The 24,123-nt window shown below is 41.8% G+C and overlaps 2 protein-coding genes across 2 annotated transcripts in view; one reads left to right on the top strand and one right to left on the bottom strand.

Moving 5' to 3' along the window:
* Baiap2l1 (BAR/IMD domain containing adaptor protein 2 like 1) overlaps positions 1–24,123 on the top strand; it is a 101,781-nt gene that overhangs the window by 53,155 nt on the left and 24,503 nt on the right. The window lies entirely within an intron of this gene.
* Positions 5,151–6,460, bottom strand: LOC130871143 (torsin-1A-interacting protein 2-like). Its single transcript, XM_057764404.1, has one exon. The coding sequence runs from the start codon at positions 5,809–5,811 to the stop codon at positions 5,416–5,418; it is 396 nt and encodes a 131-aa protein (XP_057620387.1). The 5' UTR covers positions 5,812–6,460; the 3' UTR covers positions 5,151–5,415.

Below are 24,123 nucleotides of genomic sequence, written 5' to 3' on the forward strand. Positions count from 1 at the left end.
CTTAACATCATGCAGGTATTTAAACGTGAGTGATCGTGTCAGAGGTTTGATAAGAAAAACTGTTTCTTACTGAGTGCCTGGGCTTAACAGACATTAACAACTGAATTCCAACAACCACAGCACTCTAAGGAAATCAATCCTTAACCACTTGGTGTTGCTGGGAGAAACAGACTCAGAGCTCTGTAGTTTGTAGACAGGATTCAGCAGGTAAAGTGGTCTAATCCATTGTGTTTAATTGTTAAATAATAACTCACAGGATCAAATTTGTGGCTTCAGGCTGCCAGGGTGTGACCTATAGTCACACACATAAAACTTGATACCACATCTACTGCTGAAGTTGTACCTTTGTTCGTAAGGTATATTAAAGTACCTTTAATACATAACAGGGAAGTGCGGTGTAAGACAGCAGGCTTGTCTCTTAAGTAAGCGGCACTCGTTTTTTTTTTGTTTTTTTTTTTTACTTTTTTATTCTTCTCTCATATGTTACTTCCTGACTGAAGTTTCTCTTCTTCCCTACCCCCCACCCACCTCCCCTCTCCTCCAGATCTACTCTCCTTCTGTCTCCTCTCAGAAAAGAGAGGTCCTCCCAGGGACATCAACCAATCATGGCATAACATACTGCTATAAAACAGGCATATCACATCAAGGCTGGACGAGGCAACCCAGTAGGAGGAAAAGGGTCCCATAGGTAGGTGAAAGATCGACCACCCCATTCCCATTGTTAGGAATCCCACAAGAACAGCAGGCTATTCAGCTGTAACTTATGCAGAGGACCTAGGTCAGACTCCTACAAGGCTCCCTGATCTCTGCAAGCCCCCATGAGTCCCAATTAGTTGATTCTGTGGGCCATGTTCTCTTGGTGTCCCTGACCCCTGTGGTTCCTCTTACCCTTCCTCCCACTCCTCTGCAGGACTCCCTGAGCTCCGCCTAATGTTTGGCTGTGGGACTGTGCCATCTGTCCCCATCAATTGCTGGATGAAGTCTCTCTGGTCTCTTTGATGAGGATTCTGCTAGACTCCAGTCCCAGAATACTCTGCAGGCAGGACAAGCTGTAGGTCAAAGGTTTTGTGGCTGGTTTGGTATCCCAATCCCTCTACTGAGACCTTGCCTGGTTACAGAAGATGGCCAGTTCAAGTCCTTCATTACGAGGAGTCTTTGCTAGTGTTGCTCGCAGTTCCTGTGGGTTTCCATTACACTGGGTTTCCACCTCACCTCTGAAATGGCCTCAGTTCTAGTCATTTCTCCCAGTATCACACACATACACACACTTGATCCCTCCTGTTCCCAACTCCACCTGCCCTTAGTCCACCCACAAAATCTGTTCTATTTCCCCTTCCTAGGGAAATCCTTTCACACATACCCCTTAAGTCTCCTCTCAAGTTCCATCCATTTGCCTATAAATTTCATGATGTCATTGTTTTTAACAGCTAAGCAATACTCCATTGTGTAAATGTGCCGCATTTTCTTTATCCATTCTTCAGTTGAGGTACAGCTAAGTCATTTCCAGTTTCTTGCTATTATAAATAAGTCTGCTATGAACATAGTTGAGCAAATGTTCTTGTGATAGATGGAGCGTCCTTTGGGTATATGCCTAGGACTGGTACAGCGGGGTCTTGACGTAGATGGATTCCCAGTTTTCTGAGAAACTGCCATATTGATTTCACAGCACTTATTTTTAAAACTTAGAAAATACTGAAAACATTGAAAGAGAAAACAGAAGATGACCAGGAGAAAGTGTTTTAGAAAATATTTCAAAAAGCATCTGGTTTTTTTTTTTTTTTTTGAAGTAGAAAAAAAGTAAAGATTGTTTGTGCTTATTTAAAATATAAAAACAAAATACAGGCTTCGGGAAATTTATAAACTTGTTTTGATTTTCTTTTTTGGCATCTCACCATTACATAAATTTAGACAGTGTTATTTTGCTCCAAGTTAGTAAGCTAGTCCATTATTTTGAGTTATGACTTTAATTTCTTTTTACATTTTACTTATTTATTTGTGTGTGGGAGTGCACACACACTTGCACATACATGTGTGCATAGACACATGCTTGTATGGAGAGTGGAGGACAATTAGGGGAAATCAGTTCTCTCTTTAAACAGTGTAGGTTCCAAGGATTGAACCCAGCTTGTCAGGTTTGGTGGCAGGCACTTTTAGCCACTGAGCTATCTTCTCAGACCCCAAACCAGCTTCTTAAATTGAAAACAAAATAGATTTTTCTTCTAATCAGTATACTAAAAAACTATGGACTTCCTCTTTTTTTCTTTACTTCTCTTGACTTTGGAGACGGTCTCATGCAGCCCTGGCTACCCTCCAGCTCAAAACCTTCCCATCTTAATTTTCTGACTGCTAGAAATACAAGCATGTACCACTGTACCAGTTTGTGTTTTCTCTTACTGATTTTTTTCCATTCAAAAAATTTACACTTCCTCCCCTCCCATTCCCCTCCTGTTCCCCCACTCACCCTCCTCCCTCCCCCTCCCTCCTTAAGAGAGGGCAGGCCCTGCCCTGTGGGAAGTCCAACACCCCGCCCCGCCCCCCCCCCCCCCCACACACACACATCCAGTTCTAGGAAGTTTTGCTCCAAATAGACAAATAGACTAGGGTCCCAAAAGCTTACTGATTTTCAAATTGATAGTCTTTAGTTTTAAAAGATAGAGCTAGGCATGGTGGCACACACCTTTGATCCCAGCACTCAGGAGGCAGAGGCAATTGTATCTGTGAGTTTGAGGCCAGCCTGTTTTACAAAGTGAGTTCCAAGACAGCTAGGGCTACACAGAGAAACCATATCTCAAAAAATAACAACAAACAAACAAAACAAAAAGCAAAAACAAAAAATCAGAAAAAGAATATGAAGAAATAATTTTTTAAAAAATATGCAAGGTTGGGAAAATGGCTCAGTGGATAGAATGCTTGCCATGTAAGCATGAGGATCTGAATTCAGATTCCCAGCATCTGCCTAGCATTGGGGAAATGTGGAGAGCAGCCAAAGACAGAAGAATCTTGAGGACTTACTAGGCAATAAGCTCCCGATTCAGTGTCTTAAATAACATACCCAGGCACACAACTTGTCTTCATAGTGAGTTCCAGGCCAGCTAGGGCTTCATAGTGAGACCCTCTCTCAATAATAATAATAATAATAATAATAATAATAATAATAATAATAATATGAAGAGTGATAGAGAAAGACACTCAACATCAGCCTCTGGACTTCACACATACATTCACGTGCAAAGAAGCATACTGAGTCATATGTTTAACTGACAGTACGTGCCCATGCCACACACTGTCCTAGCACTGTATACACACTGACACTGCAGTCCCGCGACAACCCTATGAGATGTGTGTCATTAGCATCATATCCCATTCATAAATACAGGAGTGAGTTCAAAGAGTCACTTGCCCAGGTCAGCTAGCTAGCTACTGGTAGTTAGTTGACTAAATCATAGCTATGTGGCTTATTGTTCCAGTTTAATTTTGTTTTGTTTGTTTTGTTTGTTTTTCTGAGACAGGATTTTTCTCTGTATCCCTGACTGTCCTGGAATTTGTTCTGTAGACCTGGCTGGCCTTAAACTCACAGAGATCCACCTGCCTCTACCTCCTGAGTACTGGAACCATCATGTGCTGCCACCATCACCCGTCACCAATTTAGTTTTTTATACATCAGAAAGATAGTTTTCTGATATGGCAGTCAGATGATCCTGTCATCATTACTCAGTGAAATGGAGATACTGTTAAGCACACAGCTGCCACAGGGCCAGAATCTTTGGGACTATTTAAAGCATGACTACTTATTTCAGCATGTGTGTCACACGTGCACATGTGCATGCGTTGGAAATTGGAATTCAATTTCAGGTGTTCAGGTGCAGGTATGGTTCCCCTGAATGATTTTTTTCTTTTTCTTTTTTTTTGACATTTCAGAAAGATTTTATTTCCAAATTAAGACTTGTAAGAAAGAAAGACATGTGCCCCTGCTGTCTAGCACAAGAAACCATACTGAACCCATTTAAAAACAACTATGAGAACACAAGGCAACCATAAGGACCCCAGGGGAGGAAAGAGAAGAACCCGGGTCCTTGATAACATTTCCGCTGCAACTGAAGCACTGGATCACCTAGAATCTTAAGTAGGATTTTAAAATTGTTCAGCGGCTTCTAAGATGTTCCCGGGAGCTTTTTCTAAGTTGCTTAACTCCAAATCTGATTCCATGATTTCCATGACAGGAGAACCCCAGAATGTGGCCAATGCTTAGCAAACATTCTCATGTCTAAGACAAAGCATCCAGTAGACTACTCTTAACTTGTATGGAGTCAAGTTTTACCATTTGTTATACACTACTCTTAACTTGTATGGAGTCAAGTTTTACCATTTGTTATACACTACTCTTAACTTGTATGGAGTCAAGTTTTATCATTTGTTATATACTTCACAGCACAGGTTATCTTTCCATTTCCATGGGAGGATGTAGATTCAGTCACCACAAGACAGTAGAGTCTTTGGTTATATAGAGACAACTAAGTGTAAACTGGTAACATTCTCAACCCTTTTTTTGTAACCTACGTAGGTATTGACAAATAGACTGTGAAAGGACCAGTTATCAATACTATAACACTTACGCTGAGGATAAAATGGTTTTATATAGAGATGTATGAAAAAATTTTATATATACATACACATCTCTCTCACTACTGACCAATGTATAAAAGGAAAAATTTAGAACAATGTAGTGTATTAAAATGTACTAGAATAATCTAGAATCCAGCTACAAGAATGTGTTTTCATAAAAGTTACTGTTCGGAAAACAGTTAATGAGGCATACAGCATGGGGCCTCCCTTCCAGACATTATTTCATTAATACTTAGGAAGGGCAATCTAATTCTAAAGCATTTGTCTGGACTATATGTTAGTTTGACTCCAGGTAAATAGTCTGCAATACTGACTAAGTTTATGCTATAATAAAATGCATAGGTCAAGCCGGGCGGTGGTGGCGCACGCCTTTAATCCCAGCACTCGGGAGGCAGAGGTAGGCGGATCTCTGTGAGTTCGAGACCAGCCTGGTCTACAAGAGCTAGTTCCAGGACAGGCTCCAAAGCCACAGAGAAACCCTGTCTCGAAAAAAAACCAAAAAAAAACAAAAAAAAAAATGCATAGGTCATAGATCACAGAAGCAGACCCAACAAGTTAAGCAGTTGACAAAGTAGTGACAGTCTGAGTCAGATTCAGAAAGGGGGCCTCAGGTTAAACTCAGGGGAAGAGTACTAGCCTAGCATGCACGAGGGCACCCAGATTCAATCCCCAGCACCTTAAAAAAATTATGAAATAAAGAAAAAGAGACAGAATACAGAAACAGGTAACTATTCATCTCCCCTAGGTTATGAACACAAAGCCTGGAGAGTCTGCATGATTCTGTTACAGAAGTCATTTGCTTTGGTCAAGTGTTTTGTTTAAGGTTTTGTCTGTTCTGGACAAGATTAATTGTAATGCAGGATTAAAACCAGCTACTCTGGAGTCATGTATCTTTTTTCTAACCAGTGGAGGACCCAGAAGAAATGGATGGCAAGCTTTCTCAAAGGTCCACCTAGTGAGATTTTGAGGTGCCCACTCAAGTGGGAAAGACCAAGGCAGAACAAGGCTTCTATTAGCAGGATTGTCGGGATAACATTCAGGGCAATAGTCAGCTCTGTTAATACGGTCTAAGAACACTTGGTAACATTCATTTTCAACAAGTTCAGTTTGGTATAACCAATGCCCTAGTTCTAAACTAGGGAACCACTGTTGCCCACAATCAGGGCAGTGTGAATTATCGGAGAACATCTGGGCTTAGAAAGACAACACAAGCAATGTAACAGCAAAAGGCAACAAGGACAGAGAGAGAAAGGCAGTAAGCGACAATCAGTCCTGTTACAGTTCCTTTAGCAACTTCTCAGTTCAACAACACTTGAGTGTCAAATCTGGCTTGCACCTCAATGCAGTTCTTCAAGATCTTGTGGTCTAGTTTTCTCTGTACTCAGAGACCAGTCCAGTCTAGAATTCTATCAGTCACTTACTAGCAGCACAGTTCACAGAATAGCTCCTTCAAATTCCAGCGTCTTAAGGAAAGCCAGACCTCTAGTCTGAACTGTTCCGCCGCAGTATCAGCTGGTGATGGTATCACACCACACGAAGGTACTCTGCTCTGCTGGTAAGATGATTATGCTTGGTGAAACAGACGTTGACGGAGCCAGTGAGTCTCCTGTTGATGCTGGCACTCCTGCCCGATGGCTCTCTACAGTGATGTAGTAGGGTCAGGAAAGCCTGGTGGCGTCCTCTTCAGAGGATCCAATGAAGTCAGTCTTGAAAGGATCGTTATCTGGACCCAGTCACAGAGAAGTAGCTAACGACGTTGCGCTTGCAGAATGTCTGGGAATGCGCCACATACAAATTCCAGTCAAGTTTTAAATCACGGGACAGTCAGGATCAGCGGCGACGACTGTGGTTTTTTTCTTTTTCTTTTTCGAGACACTATGGAGACTAGGATAGCCTCGAACTCACAGAGATCCATTTATTTCTATCTCCTAGGGCTAGGATTAAAAGTGTGTGCTACTATACCTGGGCATGTTATTTGAGGCAGGATTATTCGCTGAATCGGGAGCTTACTGGCTAGTAAGCCCTCAAGAGTCTTCTGTCTTTGGCTGCTCGCCACATTTCCCCAATTGGAGGTAGATGACACATGCACCATGGCATGTGAGTAGAGGCCAGAGGATAACTTGCAAGAGTTGATTTCCCACCTCCCATGTGGGTCTGGGTAATTGAACTTGGGTTGTCAGGCTTGGCAGCAGGTGGCTTTATCCAGTGTAATAAAACACCTGACACAAGCAACTTAAAGGAGGAAGGGTTTCTTTAGGCTCACGGTCTTTGGTCTCTCATGGTCACAGAAGCTGTGGCAGAGTTATAGCAATGAAAGAGTGTGGCAGAGGCTCTTCACATCTTAGTGGATCAGGAAGCAGTGAACTTGTGCCAGAACTAGACAAAGCTATATCCTTCCAGACCCACCACCAGAGACCCACTCTACTGGGTAGGCCCCTTATCCAAAACGTTCCACAGCCTCCCAAAACAGCACCATCAGTTGAGGACTGTGTATTCAAACACATGCACCTGCAAGAGGTATTTCACGTTTGAACCTGACAGGCCACATAGAGGAGAGGTTGTGAGATCCTTAATAGTTTAGCATTTATGCTGCCTGATTCCTCAGACATATATCCTACATTTGAATCTGAAAGAACATCACCTGTTTTTCATTATACTTTCTCAATTTTGCCCATCCTCTGAGTCTTTGCATTTGGAAGCATACAAAACAGAAAATTACCATTTCAACCCATCTTTCACAATTTGTTAAATTGGTCTTTTTTTCTTCTAGAAGACTGGCTCATGGGGGTCAAAGGAATGGCCTATCATGTTGAGGGACACAGTGTTTTAAAAGGTAGTGGATAACAATGTTAGCAAAGATGTAACAAGCGAGGTGTGGTGGTACATGTCTTCAATCACAATGCTTGGGAGGTAAAAGCAAGCTAATCTCTGAGTTTGAGCAGGCCTAGTCTACACAGTGAGTTCAAGTCAGCCAAAGAAACCTTCTCTCAAAAAATAAATTAAAATACAGAGGGGGCTGGAGAGATGGCTCAGAGGTTAAGAACATTGCCTGCTCTTCCAAAGGTCCTGAGTTCAATTCCCAGCAACCACATGATGGCTCACAACCATCTGTAAGGGGGTCTGGTGCCCTCTGCTGGCCTGCAGGCATACACACAGACAGAATATTGCATACATAATAAATAAATATTTTGGAAAAAAAATACAGAAAAACTGAAGATCTCATATATTGTTGGTAGGTATGTAAAATGGAACAGCTGTGTTGCAAAAAAAAAGTCTCAGTTCCTTAAATTCTCATGTGACACAACAATTCTGCTTCTGAGATACTTATGAGAAATGTAATGTATGATCTTAAACATTAATTACAGCTGATGATTAAAAAATCAATTTGTGATCCATCCCTATAATGAAGTATTATTTAGCCATGAATAAATAGAGAACTGATGCATACTGCCACATGGTTGAGCCTCTAAAACATGCTAAGTCAAAGAAGCCAAATAAAAGGACCATGTATTGCATGGTTCCATTTATATGACAGATCCAAAAACATTCATAAACAAACACAAAACAGAATTTGAGGTTTCAAATGAGGATTGGTTACCTAATGAGTAGTGGAATTCTTTTGGTGTGGTAAAAATGTTTTTGGACTAGGCGGTGGTGTGGGTTGCACGGCATTGTGAATATACTAAGTGTAACTATTTACACTTAAGGGTACTTTACTGATAGCAACAATAAGTAAATTGGGTTGGAGAGATGGCTCAGCAACTGAATACACGTGCTGCTCCTGTAGAGGACCCAAGTTCAATTCCCAGCACCCACAGCAGTAAGCTCACAATCACCTGTAATTCCAGCTCCAGGGGATCTGAGACCTCTGACTTCCACAGGCATTCACATTTCCCCACACAAGTGTCCAATCGTCCATATGTCCATGTGTCCGTTTGTCCGTGTGTGTGTGTATAATTTTTTTTATTTTTTTCAAGACAGGGTTTCTCCAAGGCTTTTGGTTCCTGTCCTGGAACTAGCTCTTCTAGACCAGGCTGGCCTCGAACTCACAAAGATCCGCCTGCCTCTGCCTCCCAAGTGCTGGGATTAAAGGCGTGCGCCACCACCGCCCGGCTGTGTGTGTGTATAATTGAAAGTTAAAAATTTTAAAAGAGCTGGCAACCTCTGTGTTCATGTCTCAGGAATGGTTGTGAGTCTGGGTGAAGGTGTCCTAGTGATCCATCAGCAAGAACTCCCAGATGGACAGAACAGAGGAGAACTGGCAGCAGGAACCAACATCTTACCATCTCTTACCTGGGCTCATTGATAAACTTTTTGTGAGACAAGGATGTAAGGAGAAGAGTTAGAGATAGCTATAAAAAAAAATACTTGATTGGCTAAGTGAGTTGACATGGGGTATTGGATTCCTATCTAGGAATCAGTTTAGTTTTGAAACTGCAGTCATCTTTTGCTGTAGACCTGGTCTTCACCTACAATACTATAAAGGGATTATTAAAATATAGACATACATGATTTGATTTGACATTGGAATAAAGAGTAACAAGAGTTACAGAATTTCATGGGAATAGATGATCCCACCTACATGGGAGTGGCAGAGAAACTGAAGTCGAGGATGTTTAATGGGCTACAGAGGAGTTCAAGAATCTGTGCTTTCTCTTAGGGAATAAGGGCGGTCTCCACTTATCTGGGTGTTGGAGCTTGTAGAGAGGATCATGGGAAATAATGTGCAAAAGAAAAGTGGAACCTTGTTTCTTGGTGATTTTGTATGCATCATCTCAAATTGAGGAATTAGAATTAATGGCACCAAAGGTTGGGAGTTATTAGAAACTGACTCATTTTAGGAGTCAAAGTACAAAGGTACAGTACAAATTACTAGATGAGTAAGGAGGCACATTGGATAGCAGACACTTTATAACCATGACCTGCACCTCACAGCCAGCAATCCACTCCTGTGACTCTGCAGGGCCCCAGGACTGAGGCGTCACTCAGGCACAGCTTCCACTTTGGTCAGGATAGGATTTGTGGCACACCATTACATTAATCAATTCATTGTTTTTTCTTTCTCTCCTTCCTTTCTCATCATTCTACTCCTGTTTTGTTGTTTTTGTCCTAACACACACACATACACACGTGCACGTGCGTGCACACATACACACACACAAACATGCACACACACACACACAGAGAGGACATGGTGGTGCGTACCTTTAAGCCCAGCACTTTGGGGGCAGAGACAGCCAGATCTCTGAGATTGAGGTCAGCCTGGTTTACAGAATAAGTTCTCGGTCTACATAGCAAGTTCTAGAACATCCTACAGGGAGAAACCTTGCCTTGGAAAAAATGAAAACAACCATTGTGCTGCACACCTTTAATACCAGCATTTGGGAGAAAGAGGCAGGCAGATCTCTGAGTTCGAGGCCAGCCTGGTCTACAAAGTAAGTTACAGGACAACCACGACTATTACACAGAGAAAGCTTGTCTTCAAAAAACCAAAACAAAACAAAAATCAGGTAGGTAGGTAGATCTCATGTTCAGGTTGACTTTAAACTCTGTGTAGCTGAAAATGACCTTGAACTTATGATCCTCCTGCTTCTACTTCCTGAGAGCTGGGATTACAGGTACGTGCTCCCTTGCCTAGCTAATACAGTGCTGGCAGTAGACACTGGGACCTCATATATGCTAAGTGAACACTCTACCAACTGAACTACGTCTCCAGCCCTTGCTTAGGTCTTTTGTAGCCCAGGCTGGCCTCAAACTTACCATGTAGCTAAGGATGCGCTGGAACTTCTGATCCTCCTCCTTCAGCTTTCTAAGTACAAGCACAAAGATTGCAGATGTGTACCACTGTGCTTGTTTTATATGCTGCTGGACCTCACACATACCCAAGCATCATTCCACCAACTAAGCTCTATCCCCAGCTTTTCTCTAGTTCCTGAGCCAGCACCTTGCTATGTAGCTCAGCATGACCTCAAATTCAAAGCCCTCCCACCTCAGTCTCTCCTAAGTTAGCCTGTACCACCATGTCTGGCTCTGATTAAATATTTTAATTTTATCACTCTTTTATTCTGTACTCAATCCAGCTTAATTTCCCATTCATATTAATGCTGTATAACTTACAAGTCCTCTGGGATGTTGAAAATGACATACTTTGATTTTGTAATGAAAATTAAAACCTACATTCTAAAAAAATTATATCCTGGCTGAAAAATGAACCTAATAAACATCAAATTTAGTTTTTCTCTTTGTTATCTTAAAGTGTCTATTTTTACATAATTAAACCCATGCTATAAATAATTTTGGTCAGCCCTCTTTTTCTAGGGAATCTTCAAAGTTGCTATGTAGCCAAGAATGACCTTGAACTTCTGATTCTTCTGCCTTTATCTCTCAAGTGCTTGGATTACAGGTGTGTGCCACTATGCCTGTGTATGTGATTCGAGGTACCTGGGACTCACCCCAGAGTTTTAGGCATGCTAGGCATGTAGCTCTGCCAACTGAGCCACATCCCAGTGCCCCCAAGCCTTTAATGAGAGGTAAGATTCATTTTGACTATTTCTGAAACTTACATATTTTTAATTTTTATTAATTAATTTTTTTGGTGCTGGTGAACCCAGGGCCTCACACCTTTACTTGGAGTGATAAACAATTTGTTGCCTTTCTTTTTTTTTTTTAATTTGCCACTACTAAGAATTAAACCTAAGACCTCATGAATGCTGGCCAAATGCTCCTCCACTGAGCTATCTTCCCCATTGGTGGTATTCACTCTTTTTGATGGCTGTCTATATTTTACTCTAAGTTTTGCTCTGTTGGAGCTGGATGATAGAGAGGAAGAGAAGCGCTGTGGTACTAAGGAGGGGTGGGACTTCTTTGTTCTTGGCTCATAGAAAAAACTGGACAGAGGAAAATTCATTCTGGGTATTCTGAAAAACCACATAAAACTAAAATACGAGCTGGTAATCAAGAGATAACAGGAGTGTTTTCTTTCCTATTTAGTTTTATAATATTTTAGATTTACTTATTTCACTTTATCTGTACGAATGTTTTGCCTGTATACAGAAAAGTATGTGTGCCATGTGCATGCCTGTTAGGTCCTTTGGAACTGGAGTTATGGATAGTTGTGAGATATCCTATGAGTTCTGGGAATCTGGTCCTCTGAGAAGAATGGACTGCTCTTAACCTGAGTCATCTCTCCAGCCCCTCCTTTCTAATTTAAATGAGCATCTGCTGTCTAGTAAGCCCTGTCTAGTTTTGAAGAACTTCCTCTCAGAGACTTTCTAGTGGATAGTAGACACGTGGTGTATCACATCAGGTGATGATGAAGAGTATTCAGTGATATTCAGCGATGGATGAAAGGATGGAGTGGATGCTGGGCGGTGGTGGCGCACACCTTTAATCCCACCACTCGGGAGGCAGAGGCAGGCAGATGTCTGTGAGTTTGAGGCCAGCCTGGTCTACAAGAGCTAGTTCCAGAATAGGCTCCAAATCTACAAAGAAACCTGTCTCGAAAAAGAAAGAAAGGAAGGAAGGAAGAAGGGAAGGATGGAGTGGAATTGCTTTTGCTAGCAGTAGGCAACCTGTGTTAGGGAAGGTATATTGTGAGGTGGATGTGTGACACAAACATTCCAATGAAAACCTGCAAATATAAAGGTCCTGGGATAGGCCTCTGTCCTTGGGGAAACAAGGAAATCAGGAAGGGTGAGCTCTGTAGATAAAGAAGGTAAGAAGGTAGATCAGGACATGGGGGTGTGGGCCAAGGTAAGAACTTGGATTTTCAACCTGAGTTGGAGGTGTAGGCTCTGAAGGTGGTGAACCTGGGAATGAAATGATCAAACTTAGATTTGTAAAGGCTTTTCCTGGCTTCTGAATGAAGAATAAATGGTAAAGGGTAGAAATGAAGAAGCATGGTACAAGACTGATATGCCAGACCAGGTGGGACAGGATGGTGGTTGGGGGTGGAGGTGGAGACAGAGATAGTTGTTTGCTGGTCCACTGATCACCTTAGAGGTTCTGGGTGCCTGCTTCACCAGTTGGAGATGCTGAGCCTTTCCCTGGAAACCTGAGTCTGGAGACCATTGTGTGGCCCTGTGACCAGGACAGCCCTGTTTCACTAGCCCAACAACAGGGATGCTAACTAAGCCAGTGTTTAACTTCCCTGGATCTGAAATGTGACCGTTCTCAAAGATCACAGTGTGCCACACTCTTTCTTCTTATGGTCTTCCCATTTGATTGTCACTAGGTCCTAGGACAGGTTTCTGTCAGGTCTCACAGGCTCAGCTGGCTGCATAGGACAAGTTAGAGATAGCGTGCTTCTCAGCCAAGCCCAGAAGCCCAGACATCTTGAAAGTCTGCCCTCTGATGAGAATGTGGGGTAGACAACAGTCATGTAACCTCTTTTTACCTGTTTCAGGGCTTCTGCATTTGTAGGTGAGCTAGGAAACCAGCAGACTTCAGTGGGTCCTTGGAGAGGCAATTCTACCACCTTGGTTCACCTCCATTGTTATCCATTCACTCAGAGCCGAAACGTCCAGCCCTTAGCCTGTGTGTGCCTCTATGGTACTGCCTAACTTGGTGTGGGACAATTCTATTTTCTGTCAATAATATTTTAAATAAACACTAATTGGCCGGTAGCCAGGCAGGACGTATAGGCGGGGAAACCAGACAGGAAGTAGAGGTGGGGCAATGAGAACAGGAGTATTCTGGGAAGAAGGAAGCCCTTTCCCGGAGACCTGTCCAAACACTGAAGAAGCAGGATGTGACCTGCTGAAAAAGGTACTGAGCCATGTGGCTAACATATACAAGAATAATGGGTTGATAGAAGTTACAAGAGCTAATAAGAAGCCTGAGCTAATGAGCCAATCAGTTTTATAACTTATCTAGACGTCTTTGTGTGATTATTTCGGGGCTAAGCTAGCCAGACGGCCAGGGAGACAAGCAGGTCCTCCTGTTACACTAACTTTCCACAGTTCTATTTTTAGACAATAATTCAAATGTTCTAGTATTTTGCTTTCAAAATTTTATTACATTTTATTTTGTGTACATAGTTCTGTGTGTGTATATATGGCACAAGTGTGCCATGCACGCATGTAAGAGTCAGAGGACAACTTGTCAGAGTGGTTCTGTTCTCTTCTTTGGGGCGTGGGTGTTCTTGTTTGGTTTGGTTTGGGTTTTTTTTTTTTTTGGTTTTTTGAGGCCGGATTTCTCTTAGCTTTGGAGCCTGTCCTGAAGCTAGCTCTTATAGACCAGGGCTGGCCCTGAACTCACAGAGATCCGCCTGCCTCTACTTCCCAAGTGGTGGGATTAAAGATGTGTGCTACCACCACCTGGCTAGTTCTGTCCTTCTAGTGTGAGTCCTCACATCATCATGCCTGGCGTCAAGTCCCTATGCCCACTGAGCCATCTCATCGTCTCATCAATCCAGAGTATTCCAATGTTGAAACTTTTGCCTCCCACATCCTAGGCAGCAGTTCAGCATTAGTTACTGTGCAGCATGTTGCTAAAATACCTAAAACAATGTAAAGAGAAGGAATTACTGATTTGAGCATGTTTTCAGCAGTGATAGTCATGGGGGAAAAAGCATGAAAGAGCAGAGTAGGCACATCATGGCAGCCAGAAAGCAGAAAAAAAAAAAAAAGAATAGAGGAAGTAATCAAGGCAAGATATACACCCCCAAGCACAGTCCAAAGGACCTTCTCCCACAAGGGAGACCCATGTCCTGTTTTTCATCACTTTCTAGTAATGCCTTCATAGTATTAATCCATCAAGGGATTAATATGTTAATTAAGTCAGAGCCTTCCTGACTTAATACTCTCTGGAAATGTCCTCCTGGACACCCAGAGATGAGTTTTCAGTACAATCAAGTTGACAGTGAAGGTGAACAGTCATAGGTACCCAATAGAGCAAACTTAATTTCCCTTCCCTGTGAGTTCTTGACTCATAGTTGAATCAAGGCTACCTAGTGGTCAGGATCACAAACTCAGAGTCCAACATAAGTCTCACTCTCAATGAAAACCTTACAACTTCTCAAAACCTCAGTAAAATCCTCAGGGGCTAGTGAGATGACTGTGCTCTTCCAAGGGACCCAAGTTCAGTTCTAAACACCCATATAGGCCATTTGTAACTCCTGCTTCAGAGGATCTGATGCCTTCTTCTAGCCTTCCCAGGAACCTTCACATGCACACACACACACACAGACACACACACACAAATAAAAAAAAACAAAAACAGAAATGTATAGTTCCAGATGTAGTGTTTAAGCCTTGAATGAAAATGCCTACAGTTAGTTGACTTCATCATCTAAAATGGGCCATTGTCATCCTCATTCATGATTGATAGCATACCTGTTTTCATTGTTGTCATCACAGTGGATGTATTTGAGTAATAAGGAAAATGAATCGTTAATGTTTATTTGCCACATTTTAAATCATTTATAGAACACACTGCTCTTTTGATGTTGTATTTTACATTAAGGTATAAAGAAAACAATTACCATTTCTATATGAAGACAAACTTGATAAATTTCTTCTGTGTGATATACAGTTTATACATTTCAATAATTTTTTTTCTTTTGGGCCAGCAAGGTGGCTCAGTGGGTAAAAGCACTTTGCATGCAAGCCTGGTGACCTGATCTCCAAAACTCACATAAAGGTGGATGGAGAGAACTGACTCCCAAAAATTACCCTCTGACTTCCATATATGTGTCATGGCATGCATACCCATATACCGTGCATGCACAATAATAATAAAATTAGAGTATTATTTTGGCTAAAATAAAAATAGTACATTAAATTTTGACTGGCAAGATGATTCTGTGGATTTGCCATACAAGCATGAGGACTTGAGTTTGGATCCCCAGAATCCAGATAGGCTGGACATGGTAGTGTAGAAAGAGGCAGAAACAAGAGAGTCCCTGAAAGCTCCAGAGCCAGCTAGTCTGGTGTTGCAACTGCGAAGAACACAGACCTATTTTAGACAAGGCGAAAAAGGTGAAGCCCTACACTTGAGACTGTCTCTGGTCTCCACATATGTATGCTTGCACTCACATGAACACATACACATAGATACATCAGACACACAAACATTTTAAATAAGAAATTCACCTTAAATAATATCACAAATCTTGTGTGTAGCTTGCTATACTTGTGAACAGCAAGTAGGCTAATTGTCTTAATTGTTAAAGTCAAGTGTGAAATATTTAGTTTGCTTTCAGAATCAGTTTATCAGGCTGTCTTATCTAGGGTTTCTGTTGCTGTGATAAAACACCATGACCAAAGAGCAAGTTGGGGAGGAAAGGGTTTATTTATTTGACTTATACGTCAGCATTGCTGTTCATCACCGAAGGAAGTCAGGACAGGAACTTAAAACAGGGCAGGATCCTGAAAGCAGGAGCTGATGCAGAGGCCATGGATGGGTGCTGCCTACAGGCTTGCTTCCCATGGCTTGCTCAGTCCACCTTATAGAACCCAGGACCAGCAGCCCAGGGATGGTACCACCCACCATGGGCTGGACACTCTCCTATTGACCACTAATTGAGAAAATGCCTTACAGCTGGATCTCATCAAGGCTTCCCCTCAACTGAGGCTCCTTCCTCTGATGACTCTATATTGTGTCAAGTTGACACAAAACCAGCTAGTACACAGGCCAGTGACAGAAATGTCACCTAAATCCTGTATCTCTCTTCTGGTTTTGAAAATTTGCTCCTAATTTTTTAGACAATACTTGACTGTTAGGAATACCACTAAATCCTACTATTTTCTATTCTATAGACTGGTATTGTGTAGCTGTTGTGTTCCATACCTCCCTGAGACTTGATTTTTAAAATACCCAGAGGGCTATTGTTAACTATTTTTGTCTTTTCTCTTTTCAGCTTATCTTTTAGTGCTTCCACCTTACAGAATGAATAGATCTTGAATTGTGTCCATATATCCTCTTTACCCCCCACTCAGGCTCCTCATTTTAAACATCTTGCTTTGTATGGTACATTTGTTGAGAGGGCAATTGGTAACAGTACTGGCAAGCTATCATTTGCTAAAGGCTTCAGTTTACATTAAGGTTCATGCTACATTCTCTTAATTTGGCTAAGTGTATACTGTCATTCTGTCACTACCCACAGCCCCTGATAGCCACTGATCTTCTCACTGCCTCTGAAGTTTTTGCTTTCCTAGAATGTCATGTACTTGGGATCATAGAATATTTGAGTTTTGTGGTCTGTGTTCCTCAGCCACCCAAGGTCCATCACTGAACAATGCACATTTAAGGTTACTTCATGCGCAGTGTTTCCCCTTCTGATTCAGCACTGACCCTTCACCACTGTCCCACATCACACGGAAGTACTGTGCTGTGTATCACTAGCCCAGCAAAAGATCAAAAGTGAAAGTTCAAAGTGCAGTTTCTATTAAAACATGTTGCACATTTCTTTCACACCATTAAAAAAAAAAAAAACAGAAGACAGAGACTGTTTCTATCTAGTAATGGGAGCAAGTTTCTCCTCCCCATCTTGGTGGCATTGTTGTCATCAGTTTCAGTTATCCATGAACTAAAACCACTCAGTACCTTGTTTCTGTTAGTACTGTGCAGTCATTTTAACTGAAGTTATTTTGAGAGGGTCTTATGTAGCCAAAGGCTGGCCTCATGCTTGCTCTGTAACAAAGATGACTTTGAACTCCTGATCCTCCTATCTCTACTTCTTTAGTGCTGGGATGATGGGCATGTATCTTCATACCCAGTTTTAGGTGGCACTGGAGCCCAACCACAAGGCTTCTTGTCTGTGTTAAGCAATCACTCTCTGCCTACTACCAACTGCACTACATCCCCAGTCCCTAAGAATAGTTTTTACAAAACTGGGTATGGCAGATGTGCCTATAATCACAGGCTGACATAGGGGTTATGAATTCAAGAACAGCCTGGCCAAAGAATGAAACCCTGTCTCAAAAAAAAAAAAAAAAAAAAAAATAGAGAAAAGGAAGAAGAAAAAATATTCTATTACCTTTATTTCTTTAATGTTATCCTTTTATTAAATGTTCTTTATGTAACTCTGAATTACTGACATAAGACGTTTCTCAGAAAAAAGCCTTAACATTTTCTACAATGAAGTCTACTGGTGACAGATTTTTGTCTGAAAAAAATCAGCTAGGCAAAGTGGCGCTCTCCTAATCCTTGCACTCAGGAGGCAAAGGCAGGTAGATCGCTGTTAGTTTAAGGTTAGCCTGGTCTACCTAGCAAGTTCCAAGCCAACCAGGATAACATAGGGAGACCCTATCTCAGCACACACACACACACACACGTTCATTCTCTCCCAATCTCTCCCCACTCCATGTGAGTGTGTGTGTGTGTGTATGTATGTATGTATGTATGTGTGTGTTTTTTGTGTATTTAGAGGATAATTTTGTTAGACAAATGAATGTTAGGTGGTGAGTCTTGGAATTCTTAGATATTTTACTATCTTTGGTATTTTTTAGTTTGTGAAGCCCTAGCTGCCCTCTTATTCTGTTGTAATACGAGCGGTGGGGCTGCATCCCCGGCACCCAGCCGCCCGCACGGCTAGCTTTACCCGAAATAATTACACGGAAACTGTATTCTTTTAAACACTGCTTGGCCCATTAGTTTCAGCCTCTTATTGGCTAGCTCTTACATATTGATCTAACCCATTTCTAATATTCTATGTAGCACCATGAGCTGGCTTACCAGGAAAGATCTTAGCCTGCGTCTGTCTGGAGTGGGAGAATCATGGCAACTGCCTGACTCGGCTTCTTTCTCCCAGCATTCTGTTCTGTTTACTCCACCCACCTAAGGGTTGGCCTATCAAATGGGCCTAGGCAGTTTCTTTATTAATTAACCAATGAAAGCAACAGATTAGAAAGAAATCACTCCCGCATCATTGTTCACTACATAGCCCAGCTAACCTTGAGTTATGGTAGTCCTACTTCAGGTGTTTTGAGTGCTGGGATTGCAGGGTTAGGGTTATATGCCACCAGGCTGCTTGCCTTTTTTTTATACTATATATTAAGCTGGGCTAGAATTTGCAATCCTCTTCTCTCTGTCCCTGAGTGCTAAGATTCCATGCTTGCACCACCATGGCCCACTTTACCCTCTGGTAAGTGGTTTATGAGAGGAAGTCTGATGTAACTGTTATCCTGTTGCTCTCCAACCTTGCCATTTCCCACCCTCTGGCTTCTTCCAAGAATGTGTGTTTATCTTTGGTATTTAGCAGTTTGTGTGTGATACACTGAGGTGTCACTATTTCAGTGTCTGTTCTGTGTTCTCTGAGCTTTCTGGGTGTGTGAGTTGATATCTGCCTTTAGGTTTGGAAAATAGTCTCCAACACCATTGCTTTGATTTTTCATTCCACTCCTTTTTCTCTCTGGCTTTGCCTTTATTGGTGTTTTACCCTTCTAATTGCACACGACTCTTGGATATTTTGTTCCATTTTTTCGTTCATTCCTTTGTATGTCAGTTTTGGAAGGTTGCACCAACATATCTTTAAGCTCATTGGTTCTTTTTTTTTTTTTTTTTTTTTAGTTTTTCGAGACAGGGTTTCTCTGTAGCTTTGGAGCCTGTCCTGGCACTAGCTCTTGTAGACCAGGCTGGCCTCGAACTCACAGAGATCCGCCTGCCTCTGCCTCCCAAGTGCTGGGATTAAAGGCGTGCGCCACCACCGCCCGGCTGCTCGTTGGTTCTTTTAAGCTCATGTGTCCAGTCTCCTGGAAAGCCAGAACATCAGAGGCATTCTATATCTCTGTTTTTATCATTTTTTTGATTATTTATTCGAGTTTCAATCTCTGAGTACATTTCTTATCTGTTCTCACACGTCACTCAGTTTTCCCAGTGGGATCCTTGGCATATCAACCATAGTCGTTTTGCTTTGTTTTGTTTTGTTTGAGGGCATGTCAGACTCTTACTGTGTAGCCCAGGTTGGCCTAGAATTTACTGTTTCCTCCTCAGGCTGTCCTTAAACTGGCGGCCCTGAATACTGGGACTGTTGGTGTGCATTGTTACACCCAAATAAGTTAACAGTCTTGCAGTTTCAAAATCACCATATCTAAGTCTGGGTCTGATGTCTTCCTTGTCTCTTCAGATTGTGTTTTTCCTCAGTGTGTTTAATTTTGTTAATGAAAATTGAATATACCAGGAAATAGGAACAGTGGAAGCTAGGCTTTGGTAGAATAGTTGTTTATCTGACTAGGAGTTGGGATATATTTAATGTTGGGTGTAGCTGTAACTGTATCAAAGGTTTTTTTATTTTTCCTCTTCTCACAGTGTCGTTCTTGCGGAGTCTGTGCCTTGCAGCTCTTCAGTTGTACCCAGGATCCTTTCCTGGGGCCCTATTGATGATTCCTGTGATAAAGTCTTGGGAAAGGAAAACTTCATTCCTTTATCTTCAGTGGGAATCTTGAGTTGTTTTGTGAAAGTTTTGGACAACCTGAATACCTGGAATTGACCTTTGGAAGCCTTCTTAGCTTTTCTTTCCTCTTAGTGAGAAAGCTTGAGGGGCCTGGGATAACTAGTTGCTGTTCCCAAGTCAGATTAGACTCTTTATTGCAGCAGCTTGCCCTTGAAGGCCAGTCTCTCCACAGAGCCCGGAACAGGGCTTTGGGCTTATTTCACAACAGCTGCCTATCTCTGTTAGGAAAAGCCTGGGGGGGGGGGGGGGTTCCGTCTTTGCAGAGAGCAAACACTGAGGTAAATTCTAGGAAGTATGGAGCTCTTTACTTTTCCTAAGCAATGTTGAAGACGGGCAGTGCTGCTGAGACTCCTAGTTGGCAGCTTTGACCTTGGCTGAGGCGCCCTGCCCCTTGAGCTTTGCAAAGGACTCTTCTCCAGCCCCCACCTTCTTCCTGCGGATTTTGTGCTCCATTACTGAGAGATCAACAGTAGCTTCTGACAGTCTAACGTGCAAAGCCAATTCCCTCTGGATAGTTTATTCTAGACTTCCACATAAAAATCAAGTTGCTTTGTTTTGTTTTTGATTTTTGTTGTTGTTGTTTATTTGTTGGGTTTTTGTTTTGTTTTGTTGTTGTTTGAGACAGGATCTGTTTCCCTATATAGCCCTTGCTGTTCTGAAACTCACTCTATAGACCAGACTGGCCTTGAATTCACAGAGATTCACCTCTGTTTTCCAAGTGCTAGGATTAAAAGTGTGTACCACTAACACCTAACTATCAAAAATTAAGTCTTATTTGTACTGTGTCTAAAAGAAACACCTCCAAAAAGAAGAAAAAAGTCTACATTTATGGTTATATTTTTTTCAGTTTTTTGAGACAAGATCCTATTCTAAAACCCAGATTTGCACCAAACTCAAAAATCCTCCTGACTCAGCCTCACTCCCCACTATGACTGCAGCCTTTTAAAAGAAATTTTTTAATTGTGTCTTTAATTATGTATATGTGTTTTGGGTATGTGAACATGTGAGTCTAGGTACCCACAGTGGTCAGAGGCATCAGATCCCCTTGGGTTGGAGTTATAGGAGGTTGTGAGCAGCTAGTCATGGGTAGTGGGCACTAAAAACATGTCCTCTTCAAGAGCAGTACAGGCTGTTAACTCCTGAGATGTATCTCTAGCCTGTGACTGCTGCTGTGCCCAAGTTAATTATCCCCCCAAAAGAAACTCCACAGAACCGGATTCCGATGTAAAGCACAAGAGGGTTTTTAATATTCAAACTTGAGTTTGAACTGCACCTCTACCACACCAATGCAGTGGGTGAGGGAAGTGCAGCCCAGAGCTGGGGAAGGAGAGAACTTTTAAAGGAAAAATGTCCTGTCATCATGAGACTGGGTAAGAAGGGCGTAGGGTAAGGTAGTTTTTGAAACCATGGGTCAGTTTTTGGGCAGGGGGAAAAAACAAAACAAAGATCCATTAAAAATTGACAAGGTATCTTCAAGGACAGGATGTCCCCTAGGACATCTGGACCTCGTTAAATTTTATGGCCTTGCTCCCTGCCTCCTTAATTGGCTATTTTAAGATATCTGTTCAAATTCCACCATTGCAACACATTTCTGGAGCTGAGATCAGCGCCCCACCCCCCATTATATGACTTAAAATGAAGCCCCTTCTTTATGGAGTTTACAAAGTCAGGTCCTCACAGCTGCAACTTCTATTTGACTCAGAGAAATATTCACCTTCATATCTTTGACTGTGCTGACCATTTTCTAAGAAGTAGGCTGCCCAAGATCTTCTTTAAGTACAACATTGATATCAACTCACCTACCAACACACCTCTTCAGCTCCTATTATCTCCAGCAACCAGGTCTGGGATGAATAATCTTCATCATCATCTTCATCTTCTTTCTCCTTCTCCAAAACTAAACAGATAAATGAGAAGCTGGTGAGAGGACCTAGTGGGAAAAGACCTGTACTCCTGACTAAGTTTGATCCCCAAAACCCACACAGTAAAAGAATGAACTCCAACCAAGTTGTCCTCTGACCTCCACATAGGTGTACACCACACTCCAAATAAATTAATGTAATTTTAAAATCTAAATAGGTGAGTTTCATTCAGTTAAAGTATGGCAGTGTAAACCTCTTATAAATGCTAACTGGAGGTTGAGGGTAGTCAAGACTTTGAGATGTCAGATCTTTATTCTTGCTAGAATACTATCTAAGCCATTTTGCATCTGGTATATATCAAATGTGAGCACACTGGTCATTTTCCTCTCACTTCTGATATAAAGGTACTGTCTGACTTGAAGTTCACTATTGGATTTTTAAAAATATTTCTCTTAGCAAGCAATCTTAGAGGAAAACTTCCAGGCTATGCAATATCTTCTTCCTCATCCTAAGTTTTGCATGTGTTAATGGTTTTTGCTCTAGCCTGTCTTTACTATGATGGTGGCAAAATGGTGATTTCCCAAGTCCAGCAGCCTCTCTTCACTGATTGGTGCTTGACATTTTACTTTTGACAGGAGCATTGTTGTCCCCTGTATTATCTGTTGGCGTGGACTCACAGATTCCTGGATTTTTTCGGGGGGGGGGGCTGATTTATAGTTTATTACCATCCTTAACATCCTTCACTGTTTTGATGCTCAGATTAGGATATCCCACGTTTGACCAAACTGACTCTTGTGACATATACCTCCTTGTCATTTGTTTGTTTGGGGGAACACTGGAAGAATAATTATATGATGACTACAAGACATTAATTAGAACTGTAGCACTTCAGTTGGTTAAGACAAGAATGAGACCCGTTTAAGCTCTGTTTCACACACATGTTGTTATTTGTGGGGTTTTGTTGTTGTTGTTCGTATGGTTAGTTGGCTGGGTTTTGTTGTTTTGGTTTGGTTTGGGTTTTTTTGTTTTTTTTTGTTTTTTTTTTTTTTTCCAGTACAGGGTCTCTCTGTGTAGCCCTGACTGTCTGAAACTCACTTTGTAGACCAGGATGATCCGCCTGCCTCTGCCTTCTGATGCTGGGATTAAAGGCATGAGCCATCAGGCACAGCTTCATGTTGCTATTTGTATAGCACAGTACTGATCAAAGGGGAGCCACTTGCCTGCCTCCAGGGCCTGAGAGCCCTTCTTAGAGGCAGTAGAGCATCTCCAATTTGCTCATGTGTTTGTGGTTAAGTATTGGTGATTTGGATTCCCAGCTCACATACCTGTCTCCTTAGCATAACATCTGTGTGCTTTGCTTTTACCTTCATTGTACTGTTAAAATTTTTATTGTGTTTTGTTTTGTGTGTGGAGGTCAGAAGAGAACCTACATGAGTTCTTTTTTTTCCCTCTACCAACTGGGTCCCAGGGCTTGAAGTTGTTGCCAGGTTTGGCAGCAAACACCTGTACCTTCAAAGCCCTCTTTTTAGCTCTCATTTCTCCACATTCCATTTGCTATCTGTAAAAATGTCAGAAAAACTATCCATTTCCCAGTGACATTTTTGGTCATTTTCAATTCAGCCTGCACAGTATGACTTTAGGCCAGTAGTAGGTTGGCTTCCACACGACTGTTTTCTCGTCTGATTCCACTTGTAGTAACACATAGGAAGTGGCGTGTGACTCAGCCATTACTCTGTACTCTCTAGAAATAACAAATGTGTTGTAATTATCTGTGACCAGATATAAATGGAAAGAGTTGGGCTTGGTTTTCTTTTCTTTTCTTTCTTTCTTTTTTTTTTTTAATGTCTGCCTGAATTCAGCATGTGTTCTTTGCCTCTGTCCTTGTCAGGCTCCATCTGGCTCCTCCACATTCTTACTGTGAATTGGTAAAGACTTATCTCACTGAAACATATTAATAGACCAGCTGGGTGTGGTAGTGCATGTCTGTGATCCCAACACTTGGAAGGTAGAGGTAGAAAGATTGAAAATTTGAGGACATTCTGGGCTATATAACAAGACCCTGTGTCAAAGAAATAACTAACTTCCCAATGGGAGCTGAGTACTTGCCCAACAAGCCAGGCTGTGGGTTCCATCTGCAGTACCACCCAGAAAAAAATATCAATAAAAGTATTTCAAACAAAAAGTATCTCATACCAATAACATTCTTTAAGTTTTGTTATTTAACATTTCAAGGCCACATTGCCT

This window comes from Chionomys nivalis, chromosome 3 (genome assembly GCF_950005125.1).
Source record: "Chionomys nivalis chromosome 3, mChiNiv1.1, whole genome shotgun sequence".
NCBI classification, from domain to species: Eukaryota; Metazoa; Chordata; class Mammalia; order Rodentia; family Cricetidae; genus Chionomys; species Chionomys nivalis.